This window comes from Rhinatrema bivittatum, chromosome 1 (genome assembly GCF_901001135.1).
Source record: "Rhinatrema bivittatum chromosome 1, aRhiBiv1.1, whole genome shotgun sequence".
Lineage (NCBI taxonomy): Eukaryota > Metazoa > Chordata > Amphibia > Gymnophiona > Rhinatrematidae > Rhinatrema > Rhinatrema bivittatum.
In genome coordinates, this window is record NC_042615.1 from 742,142,247 (window position 1) to 742,168,751 (window position 26,505).

General features: G+C 43.2%; 1 protein-coding gene across 1 annotated transcript in view; it reads left to right on the plus strand.

Annotated features, from left to right (window-relative positions):
• Positions 1-9: 9 nt before the first annotated feature.
• OXCT1 (3-oxoacid CoA-transferase 1) overlaps positions 10-26,505 on the plus strand; it is a 570,108-nt gene continuing 543,612 nt past the window's right edge. Inside the window, exons 1-3 of the mRNA XM_029578060.1 lie at positions 10-225; positions 5,224-5,332; positions 18,730-18,820. Of these exons, the coding sequence (XP_029433920.1) occupies positions 118-225; positions 5,224-5,332; positions 18,730-18,820 (308 nt within the window). The 5' untranslated portion in view covers positions 10-117. The remainder of the gene's footprint in view (positions 226-5,223; positions 5,333-18,729; positions 18,821-26,505) is intronic.

Below are 26,505 nucleotides of genomic sequence, written 5' to 3' on the forward strand. Positions count from 1 at the left end.
CCCGCGCGCGCCCATCCTCCCTCCCTCCCTCTCTCTGTACTGCTCATCCGCGGGCGCACCGGCTCCTTCCCATCTCCATCCATCCCTCCGCTAAATTCCCCACTCTGCGCTTTGAAGATGGCGGCCTGTGCCCTTCTCCGCTCATTAAGCAAACGCGTCCCCTTATCGAGCATTAATTGGGCCCGGAGTGTCGCTGTCAGTTCCGTGTTGCAAGCTCAGAGCAAGGTAAGGTGATGAAACCGATTCTCGAAGTGCAGTTTATAAGGCCGGGTTGAGGCTAATTCCAATAGGACCATAGCCACGCTAGAAATAAAAATACACGTAATACAGAGGGATGAGTTACCTCCGTCTCCGATAAATGGAGTTTTATCATTCGAATGGCAGCCTAACCCATATTGTGCTTGACGTTCGTGTCGGTGCTCGCAAATATTTCTGTGTAGTCAAGTAGACAAACACGGCAACCAACCACAACTACTTTATTCACGACTATCGCCGCATCGGCAATAAAACAAAACAAAACACCTTTTTGCCGGAGCAGCTTCGGACCGGCTTCCTCTGATTTGGGGACATTTCTCTCCGCCGGGAGAGGCTGGGGTTGGCCCTGGCAACTGAAGGGCATGTGTGAAGAAGCCCTTGAGCAGGGACACGGCGTGCGTGCAGTAGCCTGGCTGCCACGCACTGCAAACCTGCTTTTGTGCTGATCGTCAGAAATAGGTCTTCAGGATGAACGCCTCACATAAACTGTCGCTTAGTTAAATATGGCCTCATCTGACACTTTCTGAAACGCCGTAGAGGCTGGCGGGCTCCTGAAAAAGCCTACTGAGGCTGTCTGAATGCGGACGGGGGTTACTGATAAACAACAACATTTAGGTGTGAGTTATAATTGGTTTGAGAGGCTGCTCCTGTCGTGGATTTTGCTTCGGCTGCCAAAGCCGGTTTCTTTCCACTTGCCTTCTCCGATTTCACTCTGCTTTAAGAACGTCTTTCCTATTTGAAGTTTTTAAGAAGTTAAAATGAAGGCCCTTCGATTTTTTTTTGAGCTGCTTAAGTGAATTTCGTAATCCTAAAATTTGCATATAAAATTAACTCTTAGAGGCTCAGAATTCTTTTTCTAGGTTCCTGCCTTGATTTAGGACTCAAACTCAGAAGCTGCAAAGTGCAAACTACAATTATTATTTTGGCAAGTTGTGAGAGGTTACATGCTTCTTTACCAAGTGAATCCATGGACAATATTTTAATATTAAAGCAGTTGAACCATGAAGTTTCAAAGTGCATGTGTGTTTAAGATTTTCTTATTTATCAATAGTGAAACTTACATAGGACATGATTTTGAGCACTGCCTGAAATTTGTAATTATTCACATTTCATTATTTTGGCGAGCAGTTATTACCAATGGCTCCTCAATGTTTTGTATTCAGGATCCTTAACTAAAGTGAAAACCAGGATATATGTCCACCTGTGTACTGGCATTCAGTTGTCCTTATTTTCCATGTAGCATGCACTAAGTAACTGTTCACAAACAGTTTTTAATGCTCATAACTGCACAGTGTGCTTTAAAACTTTTTTGTGCGCCTGAAATGTAAGGCAATCCTCCCCCCCCTAAAAAAAAATTGATAACTATATTAGCTGCCCATTTCTATAATCTTTTAATGTCAAGTCAATCCATCCTCTGGTGTGACTGCTGAAAACAAGTCACAGACAGATGGACGGGCAGACTTGATTTACCCATTAGACGCAGTCCATATGCATTCCACGCATTAAGAAAGGTGGAAGGAAGGCAAAACGATTACCATCATGGCTAAAAGGTGACGTAAAAGAGGCTATTTTAGCCAAAAAAAATCCTTCAAAAATTGGAAGAAGGATCCAGCTGAAGAAAATAGGATAAAAACATAAGTTAAGTGTAAAACATTGATAAGACAGGTGAAGAGAGAATTTGAAATGAAGTTGGCCATAGAGGTAAAAACTCATAATAAAAACTCTTTTTAAAATATATCCGAAGCAAGAAACCTGTGAGGGAGTCGGTTGGACCATTAGATGACTGAGGGGTTAAAGGGGCTCTTAGGGAAGATAAGGCCATTGCAGAAAGACTAAACAAATTCTTTGCTTCCATGTTTACTAATGAGGATGTTGGGGAGATACCAGTTCCGGAGATGGTTTTCAGGGGTGATGAGTCAGACGAACTGAACGAAATCACTGTGAACCTGGAAGATGTAGTAGGCCAGATTGATAAACTAAAGAGTAGCAAATCACCTGGACCGGATGGTATGCATCCTAGGATACTGAAGGAACTAAAAAATGAAATTTCTGATCTATTAGTTAAAATTTGTAACCTATCATTAAAATCATCCATTGTACCTGAAGACTGGAGGGTGGCCAATGTAACCCCAATATTTAAAAAAGGCTCCAGGGTGATCCGGGTAACTGTAGACCAGTGAGCCTGACTTTAGTGCCAGGAAAAACAGTGGAAACTATTCTCAAGATCAAAATCGTAGAGCATATAGAAAGACATGGTTTAATGGAACACAGCCAACATGGATTTACCCAAGGGAAGTCTTGCCTAACAAATCTGCATCATTTTTTTGAAGGGGTTAATAAACATGTGGATAAAGGTGAACCGGAAGATGTAGTATACTTGGATTTTCAGAAGGCGTTTGACAAAGTCCCTCATGAGAGGCTTCTAAGAAAACTAAAAAGTCATGGGATAGGAGGTGATGTCCTTTCGTGGATTACAAACTGGTTAAAAGACAGGAAACAGAGAGTAGGAATAAATGGTCAATTTTCTCAGTGGAAAAGGGTAAACAGTGTAGTGCCTCAGGGATCTGTACTTGGACCAGTGCTTTTCAATATATATATATAAATGATCTGGAAAGGAATACGAGTGAGGTTATCAAATTTGCGGATGATACAAAATTATTCAGAGTAGTTAAATCACAAGGATGACCTTGCAAGACTGGAAGATTGGGCATCCAAATGGCAGATGAAAATTAATGTGGATAAGTGCAAGGTGTTGCATATAGGGAAACATAACCCTTGTTGTGGTTACACGATGTTAGGTTCCATATTAGGAGCTACCACCCAGGAAAAAGATCTAGGCATCATAGTGGATAATACTTTAAAATCGTCAGCTCAGTGTGCTGCAGCAGTCAAAAAAGCAAATAGAATGTTAGGAATTATTAGGAAGGGAATGGTTAATACATCGGAAAATGTCAGAATGCCTCTGTATCGCTCCATGGTGAGACCGCACCTTGAATACTGTGTACAGTTCTGGTCGCCGCATCTCAAAAAAGATATAGTTGCGATGGAGAAGGTACAGAAAAGGGCAACTAAAATGATAAAGGGGATGGAACAGCTCCCCTCTGAGGAAAGACTGAAGAGGTTAGGGCTGTTCAGCTTGGAGAAGAGACGGCTGAGGGGGGATATGATAGAGGTCTTTAAGATCATGAGAGGTCTTGAACGAGTAGATGTGAATCGGTTATTTACACTTTCAAATAATAGGAGGACTAGGGGGCATTCCATGAAGTTAGCAAGTAGCACATTTAAGACTAATCGGAGAAAATTCTTTTTCACTCAATGGACAATAAAGCTCTGGAATTTGTTGCCAGAGGATGTGGTTAGTGCAGTTAGTGTAGCTGGGTTCAAAAAGGTTTGAATAAGTTCTTGGAGGAGAAGTCCATTAATTGCTATTATTTACTTAGGGAATAGCCACTGCTATTAATTGCATCAATAGCATGGGATCTTCTTAGTGTTTGGGTAATTGCCAGGTTCTTGTGGCCTGGTTTGGCCTCTGTTGGAAACAGGATGCTGGGCTTGATGGACCCTTGGGCTGACCCAGCATGGCAATTTCTTATGTTCTTATGTTCTTTTCCTTTTGTGTCCCATGGCCGTGGCAGGCCATGACCTCGGTCCCCTACCTCGTCCCCGGTGGCGACCCGCCGCGGCAGCCTCAGGGGAAACCCCTGACTGGGTGCTCGATGCTCCGGCGCAGGTCCCTGGCCTGACCGTCGGGGGAAGAGCCGTCCCTGCTCTGCTCCCGCGCCGTTCCTGCAGCCGTTCCTCCGCGGAGGAAATCAAAGATGGCCGCCGCCATCTTTAGGCACGAGGCTGCGCCCCCTTCACTAATTTAAAAGGACCTGATAACTTTAACAAGCCTCACCTGTCCTGGATCAGCCTGAGCAGAGGAAGTATATAAGGGAGCTTCCTCTGCTCATTCTCTGACTTGGCAACGTCCTCTAGCGTTGTCTAGTCTGCTTGCCTCGGTGAGTTCTTGAGCTTCAGATCCCTGTTCCTGTTTCGTCTTGGTCTTCCCGGTTCCTGACTTGGATTGGCTTTCGGTATTTCTCTGGTGTGCGACTCGGATTGGCAAGCAGTGATTCTCTGGTGTGACCTTGGACTGGCAAGTGTTGATCCCTCGGTGTGTGACCTTGGCCTGGTAAGCGACGACTTTCTGGACTCCGTCTCCAAGGGCCCGCCTAAGTCCCAGCAGTTTGGGTCCCTACGGGCTCCTCCTGGTGGGACCGCGGACTTCCAGGGCGAAGCTCCTGTCAGCCCTTGCACCGATACCGCGACTCCTCGGGGTCCACCTAAGTCCCAGCAGTCTGGGTCCCTACGGGCTCCTCCTGGGGGGACCACAGACTTCCAGGGGTGAAGATTCAGATCCTCTTCTAACCTCTTCATCTCTCTGCAGTCGTCTCCGCCTCCAGAGCCGAGGGTCAACTGCGCTCCTCTTCTGTTCTGCCTCGCCACCCGACGAGAGAACCTACGGAACCTCCGCAAGGTATACCATCCTCTCATCGGCCCAAGGGTCCAGAAGCCTGAGCATATCATTTCCTTTGTAAATGAACATCTAAAACCTACCTGGACAGGATAACTACAAAATAAAATATTTAACTTAAAATCAATATGTAATTTTGCTGGTTTAGTATTGACATTGTATATTTATGTACTTCTGATTTTACTGGTTTTATGACCACACATGGTGTATTATCTTTTTATCTCATATGGAAGTGTTGTGCAAACCATTATCCTGTGAGATTTGTAAAATATGTACAAAATTCTCTGAATTCAAGAAAGCATGGGATAATTACAGGGGATATCTAAGGAAGCAATGAAAATTAAAATGCTAAATTATTGATTGGGTAGACTGGAAGGACCATATGGTCTTTTTCTGTGGTCATATATTTGTATGTTTCTAATTTTCTTTCTTTTTTTTTTTTGCTGTTTTAGAGTTGTGGTTGCTATTTTTCTACTAGCAGCCATCGACATTCCACATTTTATTCTGACCCTGTGGAAGCAGTAAAAGACATACCAAATGGATCAACTCTGCTTGTTGGTGGTAAGAAGTGATTTCTTTTTGGGTCTCCAAATGTACTCATATTGTGATGTTTCCTTATGAGAAGAGTGTGATGTTCAATTCCTCACTCGATGAACAGTTTAGTTTGTGAAATCTGTTATGGCATAATTATAGTAGCCAAACTATGGGTTTCAATAAAAAAAAAAATTTCTAGCAGTAAATCATGAGTATGATTCACAGGAAGTAACTGTTTCCTCTATATTTTAGAAGCAACAAAAAATTCTTAAATACATAATTTTGGGATTGATGATTGCCTATAAGCAGAATGCAGTGGAAATGTTAATATAAGAGTATCTATCTGCTGAGTTTTATGAAGGTCCCATAGAAAGAAGTAGAAATGCCAAATGATTTAAAAGTCTATAAATTTGTAATCGGATGTTTTTTCTTTGAATTGTTGTTAGATACATCTGAGTTGGATTTGGACTCTGTGTGGGATTGTTCAAATGGGTGTACCATAATATTTTTTTATAAGAAGGAAAGTGAATTGTTAGTAGGAATAAAAGGCTATATGCTGTGAAAAGTGATTAGTACTGCAAAAATTCAAGGTTTATTCCTTACCACAGCTCATAAGATTCTCGCGTATCCTAGCGATGCCAACGGTGTCAGGTGTAAACAAGTCTTAAAGTGAATTTTAAAAACCCGGCTCATGCCAAAACCGGGAGATATGCGCACAAGTTGGGCTGGTGCGTGACAAGTGGATTTTAAAATGCGCCCAGGTAGGCGCGTATCTCCCGCTACGCACACACACTTTTGTTTCTAAAATAGGGGCATGGACATAGGCGTTCCTGGATTTCTCAATGAAACCAGTGCATAAATATGCATACAAATGCACGCCAGGGTCCCCTGCTATGTAACTTTTACTTCTGCGATGGGTAGCATGTAAGGCATAAAAAATGATAGGCATGCCAGCAGGGATTTAAGGGTCGGAGCTAACAGTGGGGAAGAGAGGCTATTAAACCTGGGGAGGGGGTTGGAAGTACTATCCCTTGCCTGGGCGAACTGAGACTGAATTGGGAAAACTGGTAATTGCATCGATGCACGTGTCTACTAAAATCCCCCCACTTACACAATAGAAGCGGCTTTTGTGCGCATAGGCACGCACCCGCTTAAAATTGCATGCACATGTGTGCACGTTCAGCCCATTTTATACCATGTGCACATATACATACAGTATGTTATAAAATGGCTATGTCCCTGGGCGCGAGCCAGAAAACACGTGCACGCCCACGCAGCAGTTTCAAAGTTACCATCTAACTGGCTGATTTGAAAAGCACTACACGCACCAAAACCGGAGATATGCATGTGACTCAGCCCAGTGCACACATCTCATGGTAATCCCACAAATTATATGGTTGAAAAAAGGGGCGGGGTCTGAGCGGGTTATGGGCAGGCCAAATCTGTAATATGAAGTCTGTGCATAAGTATTTACATGCACAAGAGCATGCTGGGGGTCCTCTACCTCGTAACTTTACTTCTGCTATAGATGACATGTAAGAAATAAAAAAAAAAAAAAAAAAAACCTAGGCTAGTCAGCGGGATTTTAAGGGTTGGGGCTAATAGGGTAAAATGGAGGCAAGTTAGCTGGGGGGTTAGGAAGTCCTCTCCTTTACTGGGGTGAACTGTGAACGAACTTGGGAAATGTAATTGCGTGGGCGCGTGTATCTACTAAAATATCCCCTACTTACGTGATCAAGGCCGCGTTTGCGTGCACATGCACGCGTCAGTATAAAGTCGTGCACACGTACGTGTGTACAGCCGATTTTTATAACAGGTGCCCGTATTTGTTCATATACGCGCTTATGTTATAAAATCGCCACGTCCACGTGTGCGAGCTGGAAAACGTGCGCTGGTCTTAAAATTCACCTTTTAGGAGGGAAGACAGTGACTTTGGTCTGCAAATGACATGCCTTTTTTTTTTTTTTTTTTTTTAAATTGCCAAGTGCTGAGTTGTGTCAGTACTTAGAAGTGGGTGGAAAATGATTTTTGTTTTCAGGGCCTGTGAGACTTTTGACATCCTTCGAAGTACTTTATGGCTTTATGGTTTTGCATTCTTGTACAAATGCTGCCAATTGAAAATGGATGTATTGTAATCTTATTGGGTTCATTAAACTTTAAAACCTTGGCTTCAAGGATCTTGGGTGAGGGGAATCGGTGGTTGTAGTTACACGGTCCATGCAGAGGCAGGAAGTCCTTGGCTATGGGGAATGGATGAGATTAAATCCAGTAAGACGGGCATAAAAATAGTCCATGCTGGGCTTTTGAAGGAATTCTCAGTAAAACTTATTTGCCATAATCTTTTTGCCCATCAGCATTGCATATAAACATTTATTTTAATAGAGATTTATTCATCTTTAACTACACAGGTTCGTCCCCTCCCTAATAACTTCACTTAGGTTCCAAGACACCCCCCCCACCCTTCTTCTATGCATCGTGGACTGAATTTTAAGTGTTGCTCATGCTGAAAAGCCCATGTATATTTTGAAACTTGGAAATTAGGTGTGCATATGCATGTACACGAGTTTAAAAAAAAAAAAACAGAAAAGGGGCTGAGTTGGGAATGGGGCATGGGCATTCCGGGGCAGGGCGAACAGTTACACACGTACAGATGTGCTCAAAAGTTTACACACCCCTGGCAGAATTTATAAGATGTATAGCATTTTAAGAAAGCATGAGTGATCAGACAAAACATGTCTGTTATTTTTAATGCGTTTCAGATTAAAATATTATGCATCACAGATTTCTTAACGTCCAGTCATATGAATCCAGAACCAAGTGGGTTATGCTGCTGTACCAGCAGATGGAGACAAAGCAAACTGAAGTCCCAGTATATACATCCCTGCAGGGACCACAGCCCCCCAGTATTCTGTCTGCAGCAGTTGGTGGACATGCATCTCCTACTGAGGATTTCTTCAAGTTTTAGAGGAGAACAAAACAACGAAGTTTTTAATTTGCCTTGCTCTCATGTGGTGATACCAAATGGTTCCTCCCCCAGTTGAGAATTCCTGAGGTGATTTCCATGGTCCCTCAGATGAGTGCCTTGGTCCCTTATCCTCTTAAACCAATTTAAAAATCTTTACCTGAGCTCAGCTCATCCCGGCTGAGTACAAGCATGGTCTCTGGCTGCAGGGGAGAGGGTTAATACTGTCACCGCCACCTGCTTGCCTTTCAGCTTTTATACACACACATATATATACTCAGATGAGGGCCTTGGTCCGGTAGCTACTGGTGTCCAGAACTGCACACAGTATTCAAGGTGTGGTCTCACCGTGCAGCGGTACAGAAACATTATGACATCCTACAGTTTATTTGCCATTCCCTTCCTAATAATTCCTAACATTCTTTGCTTTTTTAATTGCTAAAGCACACTGAACCGACGATTTCAATGTATTATTCACTATGACGCCTAGATCTCTTTCCTGAGTGGTAATTCCTAAGATAGAACCTAACATTGTGTAACTACAACAAGGGTTATTTTTCCCTATATGCAACACCTTGCACTTGTCCACATTAAACTTCATCAGCCATCTGGAAGCCGAATCTCACAAAGTCCTCCTGCAACTCATCACAATTCGCTTGATATTTACCGTATTTTTTCGCTCCATAAGACTCACCTGACCATAAGCCGCACCTAGGATTCAGAGGGGGAAAATTAACCAAAAAAAAAAAAATGGTGTGCTAAACCGGCTCTGTTCCCGGGCGTCTGTGTGTCTTATGGAGCAAATTAGGGGAATGCGTAAAATGTTTTTTGTCCCCATTTCATTTTTGGGTCTGGGGAGGGCCATTTCGGTCCACTCCTCAGATCAGAAAACGTTTATCGTTCTCTTTCTGTGGGAACCCCCCCCCATCCCAACCCTTTAAATTTAATTAACTACAACCCTCCTGACCCTCCCAAGACATGCCAAAAGTCCCTGGTGGTCCAGCGGGGGTCTGGGAGAGATCTCCTGTATGTGGGCCCTTTGCCCTTACTATGTCACAGGAGCAACCAATAGCACCAGTAGCCCCTGTGACATAGTATGCCTAGATCGGCAGCAGATAGGGATCCGGATGGTACAGATGACAAGGCCTATCCTGCCTCTCTGGAGGATTGGAAAATTTCTCTGGGACTAGAACTGTATAAGATCATATTGTGGTTCCTTCATTGAGATGAGTTCCTGGTTCTGATTTCCCAGACATTAAAGGTGCTGGAAGTACCTGGGGCTGACTCCATGCCTGAGACAAACAAAACAAATAAAAAGCCATTCAAGAATTGATCTTGAGTGCAGTGCCATGTAATCTCAACTCATTTTAAAGGGGGGTCAGGTTTTTGAAGGCCTGTACCCCCCTCAATCTAGTGATGAGACAGCGCACGCGTTAGAAGGTTTGAGGCCATCCTTAAGCGAGCATTTGAAGCAGTGGCAATGACCTTGCAGATTGGTTTTTGTTGTTGAATGGTGGTGCACTCTTGTTTACTTCTCTCTCAGGAGAGTGACAAATCTGGGGTGAATTCCAGGGCAGTTATGGAGGCTGCCTTTTTAGCAGATGTGGTCTGCAATTTGGTCTGTACCTCGGCCTGGAGTAGTGGCTTCGGTAATATTTGCCAGATGTTTAGTTATGGCTGCAATATTGGTCAGCCAACACAACCTCCAAAACTAATCTTAAAAGGCAATTTTGTAAAGGCTTGCTCTTGTTTGGGAGTGAGTTGGAGAAACTGTCCAGCAAGTGGGGCGAATCCCCGGTTCCTCGATTGCCGAAGGATAAGAAACAGTTGCTGCGTCCCTCTGGTAGGAAGGGTCGTCTCAGGGGTTTCAAGCGGTTTTATCCCTCCAGGGAGATGACCCATCAGAGGACTTAGCCTTTTCGCAGGTCTTAGTCCTTTTATCCTAGATAGACTAAGCAAGGCATGGGCTTCAGTAGTGGAACCTCCCACGCCTTTAAATGAAGGTTAGGAGACTTGTGAGCTCCCAACGATGCTGTCTCTGGCTAATAACCACAAAGGACGAATGGATGACTCCCTAAGTCCCAAGTTGGTCTCCACCTACCACAGAGGTAACTAGTGCTTTAAGCCAGGGCTGCCAAAAGCAAGAAAATCGTTTACAGTGGGTCCTGGAGGTGATAGAGAAAGAGATGCGCTGGAGTTTCGCAGTGTTCCTCGGGATGTGTTCATGATGTCTCCCTGCTACTCCCTACAGAAGATGTAGCCAGTGGAGCCTACACTGTCAAGGCTCCTCGGTCTGAGGGCTGTGGTTCCAGTACTTAGGTCTCGAGGAAATATAGGGCAATGTTCCTTTTATTTCGTTGTTCCCAAGAAGGTGGGCTCCTTTCATTCCATCTTGGACCTTCTTGGATCTGTACGAGGTGTACCTCTATATTCCCTCCGATTGGAGCTCCGAAGATTTTTGCATTTTGCGGTGTTGCGGTACCATTATCAGTTTCGGGTACTGCCTTTTGGTCTAGCCCCTGCACCCAGAACTTTTTCCAAGATTATGGTGTTGGTGCAACGGTGTTGAGAGAGGATAGGATCCTAGTATACCCATATTTGGACGACTGGTTGATTCAGGCCATGTCTCTGGAAGAGAGCTGCCTAGTGACCCACAAGGTGGTTTCCCTATTGCAGGAGTTCGGTTGGGTGGTGAACCTAACCAAGAGCAACCTTCAGCCATCACAGTCATTGGGGTATCTGGGTGTTTGGCTCGACACAAGGCAGGGCGAAGTTTTACTGCCAGAAGCTCGTATTCAGAAGTTGATGACACAGGTGCATCTCTTGGGGAACGCTATATGCCCGACAGTGTTGTCCTATCTACAAGTACTCCCGTTTTATGGCAGCCCTGGAAGTGGTGCTGTGAGTGAGAGTGCACATGTATCATCTTTAGAGCTCCCTGCTGTCTCGTCGGAACCCGTAGTCTCCAGGATTATTTGAATTGGCTCCATCTGCCGATGACAGTCTGTTCTCATCTCCAGTGGTGGTTGCAACCAGATCATTTGAGAGAGGGAGTTTCCCTGACATCGCTGGACTGGTTGGTACTCGCGACAGATGCGAGCTTCCAGGGTTGGGGAGCTGATTGTCAGGAACTATTAGTGCAAGGGCACTGGAATTCAGAGGAGTCTCTCAGGAACATCAATCGGCTGGAAGGCTGGGCGGTCCGATTGGCATGTTTGCAGGCCAGCGGCAAGCCTCAGGGTCAAGCGGTCTGAGAAATGTCAGACAATGCAACGATGGTGGCTTACATCAATCAGCAGGGAGAAACCAAGAGCTAGCAATTGTTGCAGTAAATAGACCAACTTATGGAATGGGCAGAAGTGCATCTTCAGGAGATCTCGGCCTCACGCATTGCAGGAAAAGACAAAGTAAGAGTAGACTTTCTCAGCAGGGAGAGTATAGACCCAGGAGAATGGGTATTGTCGTGCGAGGCATTTCAGCTGATAGTGGATCGCTGGAGCCTTCTGTTCCTGACCTGCTGGTGACTTCTCGCACTGCAAAGCTTCCTCAATTCTTCAGTCGCAGGAGAGATCTGAAGTCCTTGGATATCAATGCTTTTGTGCATTGATAGCCTTTCTTCCATGGCCCTGTATGCCTTTCCTCCGTGGCCCTTGTTGGGCAGAATAGTTTGGAGGGTCGAAGGTCACAGGGGGATGGTGCTTTTCATTGCACCGTTTTGGCCCAGGAGACCATGGTATGAAGATCTGTGAACACTCCTGGTTAGAATCTCCCCTTCGTCTTCCAGCACACAGGAATCTGTTGTTGCAGGGACCTGTCCTTCATGAAGATTTGACTATGTTTTGTTTTATGGTATAGTCCATGAGAAGGCTCGCTTGTTGACGTGTGGATATTTTACTGTGGTGATTTTCACGCCCATAGTAAAGTGGCAGTTCTCCACTTCCTTCACCTATGTATGGGTTTGGCAAGTGTTTGAGGCTTAACATGAGGCTTGGGGAATGGTTATTCAGTTAGGGTCCCATTCATTTTGAAATTTTTGCAGGATGGGTTGAATAAAGGGGTGGCCCTTAATTCCTTGAAGGTACAGGTAGCAGCTCTTGCCTATTTCAGGAATCAGGTAAATGGTGAATCCTTATAGTCTCATCCTGATGTGGCCTGTTTCTTGAGGGGAGCGAAACATCTTTGTCCTCCTTTGAGGTTACTCTTACCGTTGTGGAGTCTTAATCTGGTTTTGGATATTTTAGCGGGTCCTGTGTTTTTGACCATTGCTTTCCCTTTTCTTGCGCTTACTGACCTTGAAAACAGTGTTTCTGGTGGCGATATGTTGTGTGCGTTGAATTTCTGAGCTGCAGGCTTTGTCTTGTTGGGAACTGTTCCTTTGGGTTATTCCAGGAGCAATTAAGCTGTATACTGTTCTTTTTTTCATGCCTAAAGAGGTTTCAGATTTTCACTTGAATTTGTCCATTTCCTTGCCGTCTCTGGCTAAGGAAAGAGATGCGGAGGAATATCGCCTATTGCGTTCCTTGAATGTCAAGGGACATGTCCTTAAAGGGGCTGCGATGGGAATTCTCAGCCTGGCCCCGATGGATGATGTCAGGACTGAGGGGTATTTAAACCCTGCCTCAGTTTCCAGCTCCTTGCCTTTTGCAACAGGTCGCCTCCTCGGAGTGCTAGTTGCTGTTCCTGACGTCTCCAAGTTCCTGTCTTCAGTTCCTGATCCTGGTTCCGTTCCTGTTTTCTGCGCCAGTCCTTGGTTCCTGAGTCCAGTCCTGGCGTTCCAGTTCCTGCTTTCTTGCCCGTGCCTCTATTCCTGATTCCGATCTTCTCCTCGTCCTCCAGTTCCTGTGCTCCCCTCCTCGGCTTGATTTCCTGGTTTGACCTTGGCTTGCTTCCTCGTCTCTGCTTGTCTGCTGCCCATCTTGATCCTTGGCCTGGTTTCTCGTCTGTGCCTGTCTGCTGCCTGCCCCTGATCTTCGGATTGGACTCTCGTTCTGCATCTCTGCTGCCAGCCCTGACCTCTGACCTTGCTTTGCCTGCTGTCACTTCTGTTCTCGTCGAGGTGACCCGCACCTAAGACCTGCCAGCCCCGGCACCCAAGGGCTCAACCTGCGGGGAACGAGGGCTGGTATAGGTGAAGCTCCAGCCAGGTTGTCCTCACCTGTACCACCAGCCGGTGATGTGAACCATTGGGGGCCATCCCTCAGTGGTAGCACCAACCCTCATCCCGGTCCTAGGGTCCACAGTTCTAACAAAACAACCACTACCCGCTGTCTTCAGGTGCAGTGGTTGCTGTGCCTGCAGCTTTGGGGTTTGCATGTTCTGGTTCTTCTCTACCATTAGATAACATCTTACTCCTCTTTCAGGGATATATACCGGTCCTTCAGGTGAAGGGAAATCGCAGCCGTGGTGTAGGCTCTAATAGCCGTAGTATTCTGAGTCCAGCTGAATTTTGTGGACTGGTTTCACCTTCCTCTCTGCTTGAGCTCTCCATGTTAGATACCTTGATAGGCATTTCATCGATGTCCTAATTTTCGCAGATGCTTTTCAGTCTCAAAACGACTGTAGTGACAGTTTGAGTATTTTTTTTTTTTTTTTTAGTTTTTCTGTGATGAGATCCTGGTCCAGTATGGAGAGGGACAAGCCCTGGATCCGGAGACCTGGAGTGAGATGATCTGTGTGCTCATCTCTCTGCTAGTGGAAGGGGCTGCAGTGATTTATCTCTTCAGAGGAAGATTTTGGACTTGGAAAGTGTTTTCCCCTTTTGGTTTGTGAAGAGGTTTAATGAAACCCCTCCTCAGGGTAGAATTGGGGATGTATTACCCTGTCTTTTCTCAAAATCAGTCTTTTCCTAATGAGAGGTCACATCAGGAGGAGTCCGGATAAAAGAGACGAGTTTTGGAGACCCACAACTGGATCTCCACACTTTGGGACACAAGGCACAGCCTGGGTGCGAACTGGACTTGCGTGGACCTCAGGTACGATTTCTGAGTCTAAGGGGATCCTTCTTACGCCCAGGAAATTCCCTACCCAACTGGGATATTTTATCAGCTCACTCCCTGAGGGATAAACTCTAGCCCAGGGTTCTGGACTGAAGATGCATACACAGAGAAGAGGAAAGGATTCTGCACTGTAGATAACCCCAGTGGAAGCACAGATGTAAAGTGAATAGCTATTTATTGATTGCACATTCATTTAATTATTGAAGAATCACAGTAAAGTTAATTTGAACACCCACACTCTCCTGTCTAGTTCCTGCAGCACCATCACAGATATTATAGAAACAAATAGAACACACACACACCGGAAAAGACAACTCCAAGCCGCCTGGGCCTAGAAGATTATCCTTCCTCCTAATAGAAAGAACTCGCTCCTTGGGAAAAGCAAAGAGTGGAAATCAAGCATCATAGTCAGAGTACGATGAGACTGCTTAGCAGCTGAAGTTGTAACACTATCTGGCCAGACAAGGCCGGATAACTTTAAACTTAACTGATATTCAAAAGTTAGTGTTTAGATTTAAAGTTATTCGACTAAAGGTAACCAGATGAGTTTAATTGTCCCATATATTCCTGCTGAATATATGGGACAATTTATCTGGCAAGTTTTTAGCATGCAAGGGTTGTACCAAGAATTTCTTGCCAGCTTGGATAAGTGTTTCTTCAGAAACAGTCTCTCAAAATTGCTCTGTTGGCAGGGGCTGTCATAATAGTGGCAGCCATTGTCCTTTGCTTATTTTTCAGGGATCAAGGTCGCTGGCTCTGCAGCACACGTGCCCCCAGCCATCCATGTTAGAAAGGAAACTCAAACTTAACCCTGTTGTGCTGCAATTTGAGAAGCGGAGGTACAGGGCCTGCTCATTAATATAACTGGAAAAAAATCCTCCCTGTGCTGATTTTAGTTGACTGTTTTTCTTCTGTTAATTTCTGTATCGAACCAAATCGACTATGTAATTGGTCTGAGTCTGGGTTGATGTCATGATTGAAAGGGTAGGGTGGGATAAGTGATGTGAGAGTCTGGATTGTTTCTAAGGTAAAATCAGACTTTTTTTTTTAATTGTCAATATTAGATACAGCAAAAAACTACTAATGTTAAACAGTTAAGCATATTGGGGTCTAAGGATTCCTAGAGAATAACTTTCACACATGTCCTCCCCTTTTTCAGAATACCATGTCTTTATTTAGGGATGGCATACAGGACTTTGACAGGTACCAAAATGTGAATTTCCAAAAGAATTTTAAATGCCTTTTGGGCAAGCAATTACAACATTGGGGCCAAATCAAAAAATCAGCACTGAAAACAGGCACTCAGTGTTGAGCGCCCGCTTTCCTAACGCGGGCCCAGCACTTCTCCTGGGCCCGAGATTGAGTATTTAAATGAGGGATCGCACGCTGCCAAGGAGGCACTAGGGAAAAATATGCGCTCCTAGCGCCTCCTTGAGAGGAGGCGTCCAGGACAGATGGCTGTCGGCGGGTTAGGAAAAGGGACGCTTGTTAACTGAGCGTCCCTTTTTCTAACCTGACCTGCCGGCAGTTTTTATTTATTTATTTATTTTTAAAACCTTTTGGTTCCTCTGACTTAATATCGCCATGATATTAAGTCTGAGGGTGTACAGAAAAGCAGTATTTTTTGCTTTTCTTTACGCTTTTCTGAGCGTAAAAATGTGCGGGACGGGTGCACTTTTTTTTTTTTTTTTTGATCTGGGGAGAATAGCTGATAGCGCAAATGCATGTTGATTAGGCTATTTTGCATGTTTTGAACATGCCAATCCCCTTACAGCATAAGGGGTTGTGGACGCGCACTGTTTGAATCAGCCTTCTTATCTGGTCAAGCGTAAGAGTACATGTTTTTATTTATTGTGCATTTAAATCACATCTTTTTATTGATAGCTTACGATAAATTACATTCAGGTACAGTATTTTCCGTGTCCCCAGAGAACTTACAATTTAAGGGGGTTGTTTAAAAAGCTGTGGTAAATGTCGTGCAATAGAAATAATGTGTGGTATTTTAAATACCCCGCATTATTTTACCCTTTAAAATGCTGCTATGGTAATGAGCTACTTTGAATGCAAATGCTTTACAAATACATGCAAAGCAGCTTATTACTAGGCAATTTCATGTAAATAAAATAATGCCTGAAAAATCGCAAGCCATACTATTTTAATGAAAGTTAGTTGCAACTCAGGCATTGAAGCTAACCTTTTCCTTGGGAGTATTAGGATGCTAACGCACATCCCAATGCTCCTGGGGCTGTGTCTTGAAGGGCTCGAGCGTCATGAATGAAGGCTCCCTCCCCGTGTAAAAGGTTTCAAAACCATAGGGGGACCCTCCCGGTTTCACCTACCCCCCCCCAGGGCTAGTGGGGCCTGAAGCACCCTTTAGGCTCTGGGCCTTATGCTGTCTGAAGAAAACTGGCTTTGGCCAGCTGTTATTAGACTTATGCCCCTATTACATAATAGGAGCATAAATTAATAAGTACCTGGCCAGTGTTATTTTCCTTTGGACAGCGTCGGACCCAAAGTCTAGGGAGTGATCAAGTCCCCGCCATCCAACCAAGGAATACAAGGTATGACTGGGGAGGTTCCAAGGGCATGGGCTAGGATGCAGCGGGGGGTAGTCTTGAGGCTGGGGTGAAGGGGAGGATCACATTTTTTTTTTCAAAGGGGCAAAATCAGAAGGGGGTTGGACCTTCTCTATACATGAGAATTTTGAACACATTGGGGGTGCCCTCTAGAGGCGACGGGGGAGTGGGACAGGTGGTCCCATAAGACCTCATGATTTTATTTTGCTCTTTGGGGGGGCTTCATTTGGGATGTTGGGCCTTTTAAAACTGTGACTGCTCTGGATGAAAAGTCCTCCATCGCATGGCATTTAGGGGCCAATTAACCTGCAGTAGTTTTCCCCATGATATTTTAGTGCAAGGTTTACTAAATCGCGTTACCGAATACTGTAGTTGAGTAAACCCCTGCATTATTTTCCCCTCCAGGAAAAATACCATGGCTTAGTAAATGACCCCGTACGTTTGCTGGTTTTTGGTAAGGGTGTGATGTGGATCCCATTAAAAGAAAAAGTTTGTGAGGAGAGTGGATGGACTGGGCGCTGGGGAGATGATGGGTTCTTGGGGGCTAATGTGGAGGAGATGTAGGTAGGGAGGAGGTAGAGAGCACGAGAGTTGGGGGAAGGGGATAGAAGTGTGAGAGAGCTGAGGGGGAGGTAGAAACGGTATGAGAGGGGGATAGAGGGAGATCAAGACAATCAGGGTGAGGGAGAAAGTTAGAAAGAGCTGTAGGGCAGTGCTGGGGATGGTGTGTGAAAGCTAGAGGTGGTGATGGGGCAATGAAAGAGAGCCAGAGATGGTATCAGGATGTATTTGGGATAAAGGTAGTGATGGAGGATGTGTATGAAAGACAACGAGAGGGGGTGATGTGAGAGTGGGGGGAAGGTGAGACCCACAGAGGGGCGATTGTGTGGAAATAGAGAATGCCTGGGTGGGAACATGCAAAGAAATTATTGGGAGTGAGGGAGAATCAGAGAGAGGGTGATGGGAGGGCAGCATGAAACTGTGTGATTAAGGGTTGACAGAGTGGGGATGATGGGGACTAAGAGAAGACAGTGGATGCCACTTTAACCAGGATAGAACCAGGCTGCTGTCGTTAATATTTAAAAAAATAGAGCAGCTTTTTAACTAGGTCATGAGGGGAAAACCTGAGAGTTGCTAAGTACATGATTCAGAGTGAGGTATCTTGAAAGGATAATGGCATATTTCTTAGCATCTGGTCAGATGAATCCAGAACCAGTGGATTATGCACCTCTGCCAGCAGATGGAGACAGAGCAAACTGATGTCACAGTGTATATACTCCTGCAGTGACATCAGCTTGCCAGTATTCTTCATCTCCAGCAGATGGTGGATGTGCATCTCCTACTGGATGCGTGTATATGCATGTGCATGAGTTAAAAAAAAAAGGCAGAAAAGGGGCAGAGTTGGGAACAGGGCATGGGCATTCCGGGGCAGTGCTAACAGTTACAGATGTGCTCAAAAGTTTACATACCCCTGGCAGAATTTATAAGATGTATAGCATTTTAAGAAAACATGAGTGATCAAACAAAACACATCTGTTATTTTTAATGCGTTTCAGATTAAAATATTATGCATCACAGATTTCTTAATGTCCAGTCAAATCAATCCAGAACCAAATGGGTTATGCTGCTGTACCAGCAGATGGAGACAAAGCAAACTGATGTCCCAGTATATACATCCCTGCAGTGACCACAGCATATAAATACATAAATACAGAATATATCATGTATTTAATTTCGGAGGTACAGGTTCGGTAGACGCTCAATAATTTACCCTGCCGGCCAACATTATTAAAGACTAGATCCTTATTGTTTATGAATTTCATCATTTTTTTTTTTAATATGTTGTATTCATTGACCTTGTATTCAGATAAGTCACATTTTTTCTTTTAGGGTTTGGCTTATGTGGAATTCCTGAGAACTTAATATCTGCACTATTGAAGACTGGTACTCACGAAATCACTGCAGTCAGTAACAATGCTGGGTACGTGCTCCAGATTCTTTCAGAATACCAATTTGCAAGATGTGGATAATGCTGCTGGAATCCTGCTGTTAGGAATTACAAATGCAACCACTGCTACTTGGTTTGTATGGCCCCATAATAATCATTTTCAGGCATCATAATTAGCAGGATCAGGGAATCAGCAGCTCCTAGAATTCATTTTGTGTTAGAATTTTGCTACTTTGACTTCACTCAGTAAGCAATGGCCTCTCACCTTACCAGTCTTCTTCTGTGCTAGAGGCCTCAGAATACCCAGATCTCTCTTCTAGCTATGTTCCAAATTTTGTGAAAGGGGTTTACTCATTTTGGTCTTCTGATCCAAATCCTTAGTATTACTGTGATTAATTCATTTAATTTACTAAACATTTCTATTGCACTTTATGCAAAGTGCCTCAGAATAAACAAAAGTCCTATGAATGTAGGATGGTACAGAGTCAGTTAAGGAATGAAACGAAACAAAAAGAAATGGAGGAATTAGGAATTTGGATAGTCCCATTTGAAAAAAAAATGTTTTGAACTTGGCATGAAATATTGTCAGGGATATGGATGGTAGAATGTTCCTGGGGTAAGCAGCGAGAAGAATATGCAAAACAGAGGAGGCTTGTATGGTGCAAGGAACGTCAAGCAAGGTGCGAGACTGGGAGCAAAGTCAACGAGGAGCAAGGTGGCAGTATGGGAAGAAGGAGAGCATAGATATGCATTGGAGTAAATAATCAAAGCTGAACGTCTAGGTCCTAACTCTGCAGATACTTTTTACCTGTGGGGTCTGCACCATAGTCAAAGCAAAAGTACAGAGGTACGTTTTGCTTTGAAAATTACCCACAGAAATCTGTGCCTGCTTTTTCCGTGGGTTTGCTTTTGGCACAAAAAAAGGTGTAGTTTTTGTACTGTCAAAAATATTCACATTCGTTAATTTCTGGCCTTCCCTCTGCCTATGGCACCACTTTGGCAGTCTGCGGGGGGGGGGGGGGGAGTACTTGTATTGTTGGAACAATGCACATACTTTTACCCACAACAGGTTGAGCAATTTTTAAAACCCTCATTTCTGCAGATAAAACATTGTTTTAGCCATGCAAAGGGCTCTGAATATTGCCCTCATTACTACTAGTAGTAATTTTATATTTGTTTGCATGAAAACATTGCAGTTATATTTAAACAATGCATTTTTTAGTTTGATTATTGAGAAACAAACATGAGTCCTCTTCTGAAGTGGAAGACCTGACAGCACAAATTTGGTGCCTGAACTGTATGACTGATTTTAGAGAGATGATGAGAGAGAAGACAAAGTTGTTCTTGGTGTTTTAATTACCTCTGTGATTATAGGATAACACAGGAAGATACAGTATCTTTGTTCAGTCACTTATTGGTATTTCTGACTCATTCTGTAGCTCACTTCTCTAAGCACTATACCACACATACACATCCTTTTTAGTACGTGTATACTATCTTCTGTATACCAAATACAACTCTTGTCTTGTATTAGTGTTATCTTATTTTGTTGCCTGTGAAATACTGACATTTTGTTATAAATTGCTTACTGGAGACTTGAGTCCAGGAGCAGCGCTAGATCTCTGATATGCTGGCATAAATTCCCATGTAGCGTCAGTTGTAGATTGTACTCGAATGCCAGCTGTTGACTTGGGTATTTGTTTCTTTGTCCTACTAGTGTAGGAACATTGTAAAAGGGACTTTGAGGGGAAATTTTCCAAGTGCTCTATGCCACAAGAAAATGGGGCATAGTAGAGGAGAGAGATAATTTAAATGAAAAACTATATAGGCCACTGGCGTTCCGAATAGAATGGTAATTTATTTCAATGTTGTGTCATAACGCAACAGATATAACACTGTTGTTTTCATCAAGCAGGATAAATTAGCCTTTACATGTGGGTAATGTCATCTGGCGGCACCGAACAGATTTGTCTCTCCAAACTGGTAGAGTTTTGAGCTCTACTGAGCATCTGCTGGAGTTCCTGTGCTGGTGTTGCCTCAGTTATTTTTTGTCCAGGCACTAGCACGGATGTGTGCTTAGTCTCTCCTCATAATTTTTTCTCTAAAAGTTTCAGTTAGAAATGTCTATCTCAGTATATTCTTTTATTTATTTAAAAGTCTTATAATCCACTTTTTCTAATTAAAATTATTTAGTGTGGGTAACAAGTTTATACATGTATATTATTATAAAACAGACACAACTCATACCATAAAATCCCTGATGATATTACAGGTTTACATTAAAATTTTCTTTAAATAACAATGTCTTAATACACTTCCTAAAGATCTTAATGTGTCTTAGCTCTCAAACGTTAGCTGGAAGACTATATCAAGGAAGCGATTCCGCAACAAAAAAAGCCCTTGCTCAAATTTGAAACTTATACTCTCGAGGAGAGGAAAAATGTTAGTAGATTGCAAGGATCGCATTGAACTATACCAGTGTAGTTTTTTATGTAAGCAACAGTTTTAATCTTCTTCATATATCAACTTGCAGGTGAGTGTTAGCAACTTCAGCTGTGCATGCCTTAAGATAGAAAGGTGATGCAAATCTAACAGAACAGGGGAAATATGGTCATGTAGTCCCACTCCACTTAACACCCTATCGGGGGCATGCTGAGCCAACTTTAAAACTTGTATGAAGTTATTGGGCAAACCCACCCACAAGGTGTTACAGTAATCTAGATGTTCTAATACCAGGGATTGCAGTACAGTTAAAAAGAGACCTTTTATCTAGTGAAAATCTTAATGGTCTTAATAAATTTAATTCCCATACATTCTGAAACTCCATTTATGGAACAGAATGTATGGGAAGAGCTAGGCAAACTGAAAGTGGACAAAGCCATGGGGCTGGGTAAGGTACATCCCTGAATACTGAGGGAGCTCACTGATGTGCTGGCGGGTCCACTGAAAGACATTTTCAATAGATCCCTTGAATCGGGAGTGGTGCCGTGGGATTGGAGAAGAGCGGTGGTGGTTCTGCTTCACAAGAGTGGTAGCAGAGAGGAGGCTGGAAACTACAGGTTGGTTAGCCTCACATCTATGGTGTGAAAATTAATGGAACTACTGCTGAAGGAAAGGCTAGTGAACTATCTACAATCTGGTGGGTTGCTGGACCCGAGACAGCATGAATTCACCAGGGGAAGGTATTGTCAGACAAATCTGATTGATTTTTTTGATTGGGTGATTAAAGAATTGGATTGCAGAAGAGTGCTCAATGTGTCTACTTGGATTTCAGCAAAGCTTTAGATATGGTCCTGCATAGGAGGCTTGTGAATAAAATGAGAAGCTTGGAAGTGAGCGCAAAGGTGGTGGCGTGGGTTACAAACTGGTTGACCAATAGGAGACAGTGTGTAATGGTAAATGGAACCTACTCTGAAGAGAAAGCTGTGTTAAGCGGAATGCCACAGGGATCAGTGTTGGGAGCGGTTCTGTTCAATGTCTTTGTGAGGGACATTGTGGAAGGGATAGAAGGTAAAGTATTTCTATTTGTGGATGATACTAAGATCTGCAACAGAGTGGAAACGCCTGAAGGAGTAGAGAGAATAAAGAGAGATTTAAGAAGGCTTGAAGAGTGGCTGTGGATGTGTCAGTTGGGATTCAATGCCAAGAAATGCAGTGTCATGCATCTGGGATGCGGTAATCTAAAAGAGCTGTATGTGATGGGAGGTGAAAGACTGATGTGCACTGACCCAAGAGAGGGATCTTGGGGTGATAGTGTCTGGGGATCTGAAGATGGTGAAGCAATGTTTGTTTGTTTATTTATTTATTTAAAAACGTTTCTATACCGTCGATTAGTAATGCATCATCACAACAACGGTTTACAATTAGGCACGAAATAGGTTTGGTTTGGTTTCTAAATTATCCATAGGGTGCCAATATTTTACGGTTACATAGTTCAATAATATACTCTAAATGAGAAATGGGTTGGGGTTACTATTTATATGATTGTTAGGATAATCATATATGTGTATACTGTTTTTCTAATTTAATACTTAATTATGAGAAAAATAATAAAATGATCAATTCTGCTTTTTTTATAGGTGACTTTCAGCTGTATGTATTTGTTGTTGTTCAGCAACTTCACTGTGAAATGCTTTTTTGAAGAGCCATGTTTTTAAGCTTTTTTTGAAGAGTTTTAATTCTTTCATTAGTCTTAGCTCAAGTGGTAATGTGTTCCATAATAATTGTCCTGCCAATGATAGTGCTCTCTCTTTAACTTGGGTCAACTTTGCTGTTTTGACTGAGGGTATGGTTAGCAGTGCTTTATTGGCCGACCTGAGATTTCTTTGAGAGACATGTAATCGTAGTGCAGTGTTTAGCCAGTCGGCATTTTCATCATTTATTAGTTTATGAATTGTGCATAGTGTTTTAAATTGCACTCTTTGTTCTATTGGGAGCCAGTGTAAATCCGCAAGTGTTTGGGTGATATGATCTCTTCTGCCTTTTCCAGTAAGGTGATAGCTAAAGCCAGAAGAATGCTGGGCTGCATAGAGAGAGGAATAACCAGTAAGAAAAAGAAGGTGATAATGCCCTTGTACAAGCCCTTGGTGAGGCCTCACCTGGAGCATTGTGTTCAGTTATGGAGCCCGTATCTCAAAAAGGATAGAGACAGGTGGTCCAGAGAAGAGTGACAAAAATGGTGTGGGTTCTGTATTGGAAGACCTATGAGGAGAGGCTGAAGGATCTGAATATGTATACCCTGGAAGAGAGGAGGTGCAGGGGAGATATGATACAGACCTTCAAATATCTAAAAGGTTTCAATGATGTATGGACCTTTTCTGTTAGAAAACAAATAGAACTAGGGGTTACAAAATGAAACTCTAGGGGGGACGACTCAAAACCAACATCAAAAAATATTTCATCATGGAGAGGGTGGTGGAGGTCTGGAATGCCCATCCGGAGGAGGTGGTGAAGAAGAAAACAGTCAAAGAATTCAAAGGAACATGGGATAAACACTGGATTTCTACAGGCAAGAGGACTGAAATGCGATAAGTGTGCAGGGGGGTAACTTGCTAGTATATCAGTTACTGTTCTTAGAAGAAGGCATGGAGATTACTACCCTTAACCAATATGCTTTGAGGATTTTGATGTAACTGCAACATTGCATCCCGCTTAGATGGCAGGGGGAAAAGGGGAACTGGATTCAGATGACAGCAGAGGGCTCCAACTTTCAGGGTCTGGGATACTGATAGGCAGACATAAGGGAAAAAGCACAGGACTGCTTCTACGTCCAAGTCCTAAAGGAAACCTAGAAAAGCGTGCATGGGGGTAACTTGCTGGTGTGACGGTTACTATCCTTAACCAATAAGCTTTCATACTGTTGATGCAACTCCCATGTTGCTCTCTGCTTCAATGGCAGGATAAAAGGGGAAGTGGATGCTGTCTGAATCCAAGGAGGACCTCGACTTTTACAGTCTGGGGGGGTAACTTGCACAGAGCAGCAGTTACTACTTTTAACAGAAGGCATGGGATTACTACCCTTAACCAATAAGCCTGGATGCTTTTGATGAAACTGCAACATTGCTCTCTGCTTTGAAGGAGGATGGTGGGGGATGGAAGGAAGAGGAATTTAGATTCAGAGACAACCAACATGAGCCATGATTTTTTTTTAATTTATTTATTTATTTATTTATTTTTTTTTACAGTCTGGAGTACTGATGTGCAGATATTACAGCCAAGTCCATAAGCAAAGCACATCAAACAGCACTGACTGATACATAGGGATAACCTGCACGGCGCAGCAAATGCTACCATGGGAAGCTTGCTAGGCAGACTGGATGGATTATTGGTCCTTTTCTGCCGTCATTTGTATGTTTCTATGCTATAAAAAGCTACTTGTGCAATCTGTTAAATATAAAGGCTCAATGTCAAGGAAGAGTCTAACTATACACCAAGAATCTTCACATTGTATAACAATGGCAAGTCGTTATTACAACATGATACTGAAGTCATGTTCTGATCCAATGCCTACTTATCAACCCACAACAATTTCGTTTTGTGAAGATTCAACATCAAGCCATGTTTATTTAGCCAGCTTTTGATTCATAGTATTGCTGTTTCAAGTAGGACCTTGGGGAAAAATGCTGTCGTTAGGACAGAGGATAAAAAAACGGAATGTCATCAGCATATAAAAAGTATAACAAACAAGGGCCTGATTCACTAAGGCATTTCTCCCATTCTGTGTCTATGGGAAAATGCCATGATGAATCAGGCCCTAAAGTTCTTTAAGAACTAAATCCAAAGAGCAATATACAGAATATGTTAAAAAGTATTGAAGAAAGGGATGACTTCTGAGTAACACCAAATGGTAGGTAATGCCAAGTAGAGCATGGTTCACCTAGTTATACTTGCTGGCTTCCATTTTGAAGATATGACTTAAACCAAGATAACACTTTTTTCTCTTGATTGCCTATTATCCACAATCAGTGTCTGAGCAAATTACACCACATCATTTAAACCCGGTGCCATTTTTAAAGATGGCGCCGGCCACCCATTATGGCCAGCGCCATTTTTAAAGATGGTGCCGGCCATCCAGTGCTCCTACCATGTGACAGGGGCCGGCCAATGGCACGGATACCCTGTCACATGGTAAGGGCAAAGGGCCATCGGCGCCATTTTTATTAGTGGCAGCCGACGGCCCGAGAGCGGGAGATCGCTTCGGGGGCCACCAGTGGACCACCAGTTAATTTTAAAACGTTTTGAGGGGGATCGGGAGGGTGAGGGAAGCTAAGGGGGCGGATTTAAAGGGTCTGGGTGGGTTTAGGGGTTATTTTAGTGTGCCGTTTTTCCCGCCCTCCTCCCAAAACGATAAGAGAACCCCACGAACAATTTCGTGGGGTTTTCCTATCTGTTTCAGAGAACCCTCGATTTCTGACTATTTTGAAAAAATCGTACGATATTTTCAATCGTCAGAAATACGATTCACATCACTATTGTTTATATCATTATCCTAATCACTTTCAACAAACTATCTTTCATGTTTTTAATGAGTGTAAATAGACAGGACCCAATGGAAGACTGGTGATCTTAATCTCATCAATTATCAATTACAGGTCTTTTAAGGGGATAGCTGAAAACTGAAACCATTTACCTTTCGAATGAGTTTCATTAATGTTTTACAGTTGGATAAGCACGAAGGTTTTTTTTGAATGTCTACTATTTTATCCTCAAAAAACCGGGCCAGATCCTCACAATGAGGATAATCATTTCTAGGTTGCAAAAACTATGCAGATAATTTCTTAACCATAGTAAACTCTGCCAATGAATGATTTAATGATTTATTCAGTGCTTGCACATTAGTAGTTTGACATATTGCCCTATATTCTTTTAGGAATGCCTTGTAGGCTTTTTGCGATGATTCATTTTCTCCAATTCCTCTTTTTTTTTTTTTTTTCCTTAATAACTATGTTTTTTCAAAGATAGATTCATCAAAATGCTATAAATTTCACATGAATAGCAACCTCATGGTTAGAGTAATTTTTCACTTACTGCTATTTTAGTGCTTCGCGTAAGTATTTTACCGCAATGTCCACTTTGCATGTTGAGAAGTGCCCAGACAGGCATTTCCTTGTTTTGGGCTGCTGAGCGAGAGAGAGAAACTCGAAGTGATTTTTTGGTGGTGGATTAGGGTTTTGGGGCCAGTTTTACATGCACTGGCAGACGTACGAACAGCACAATAC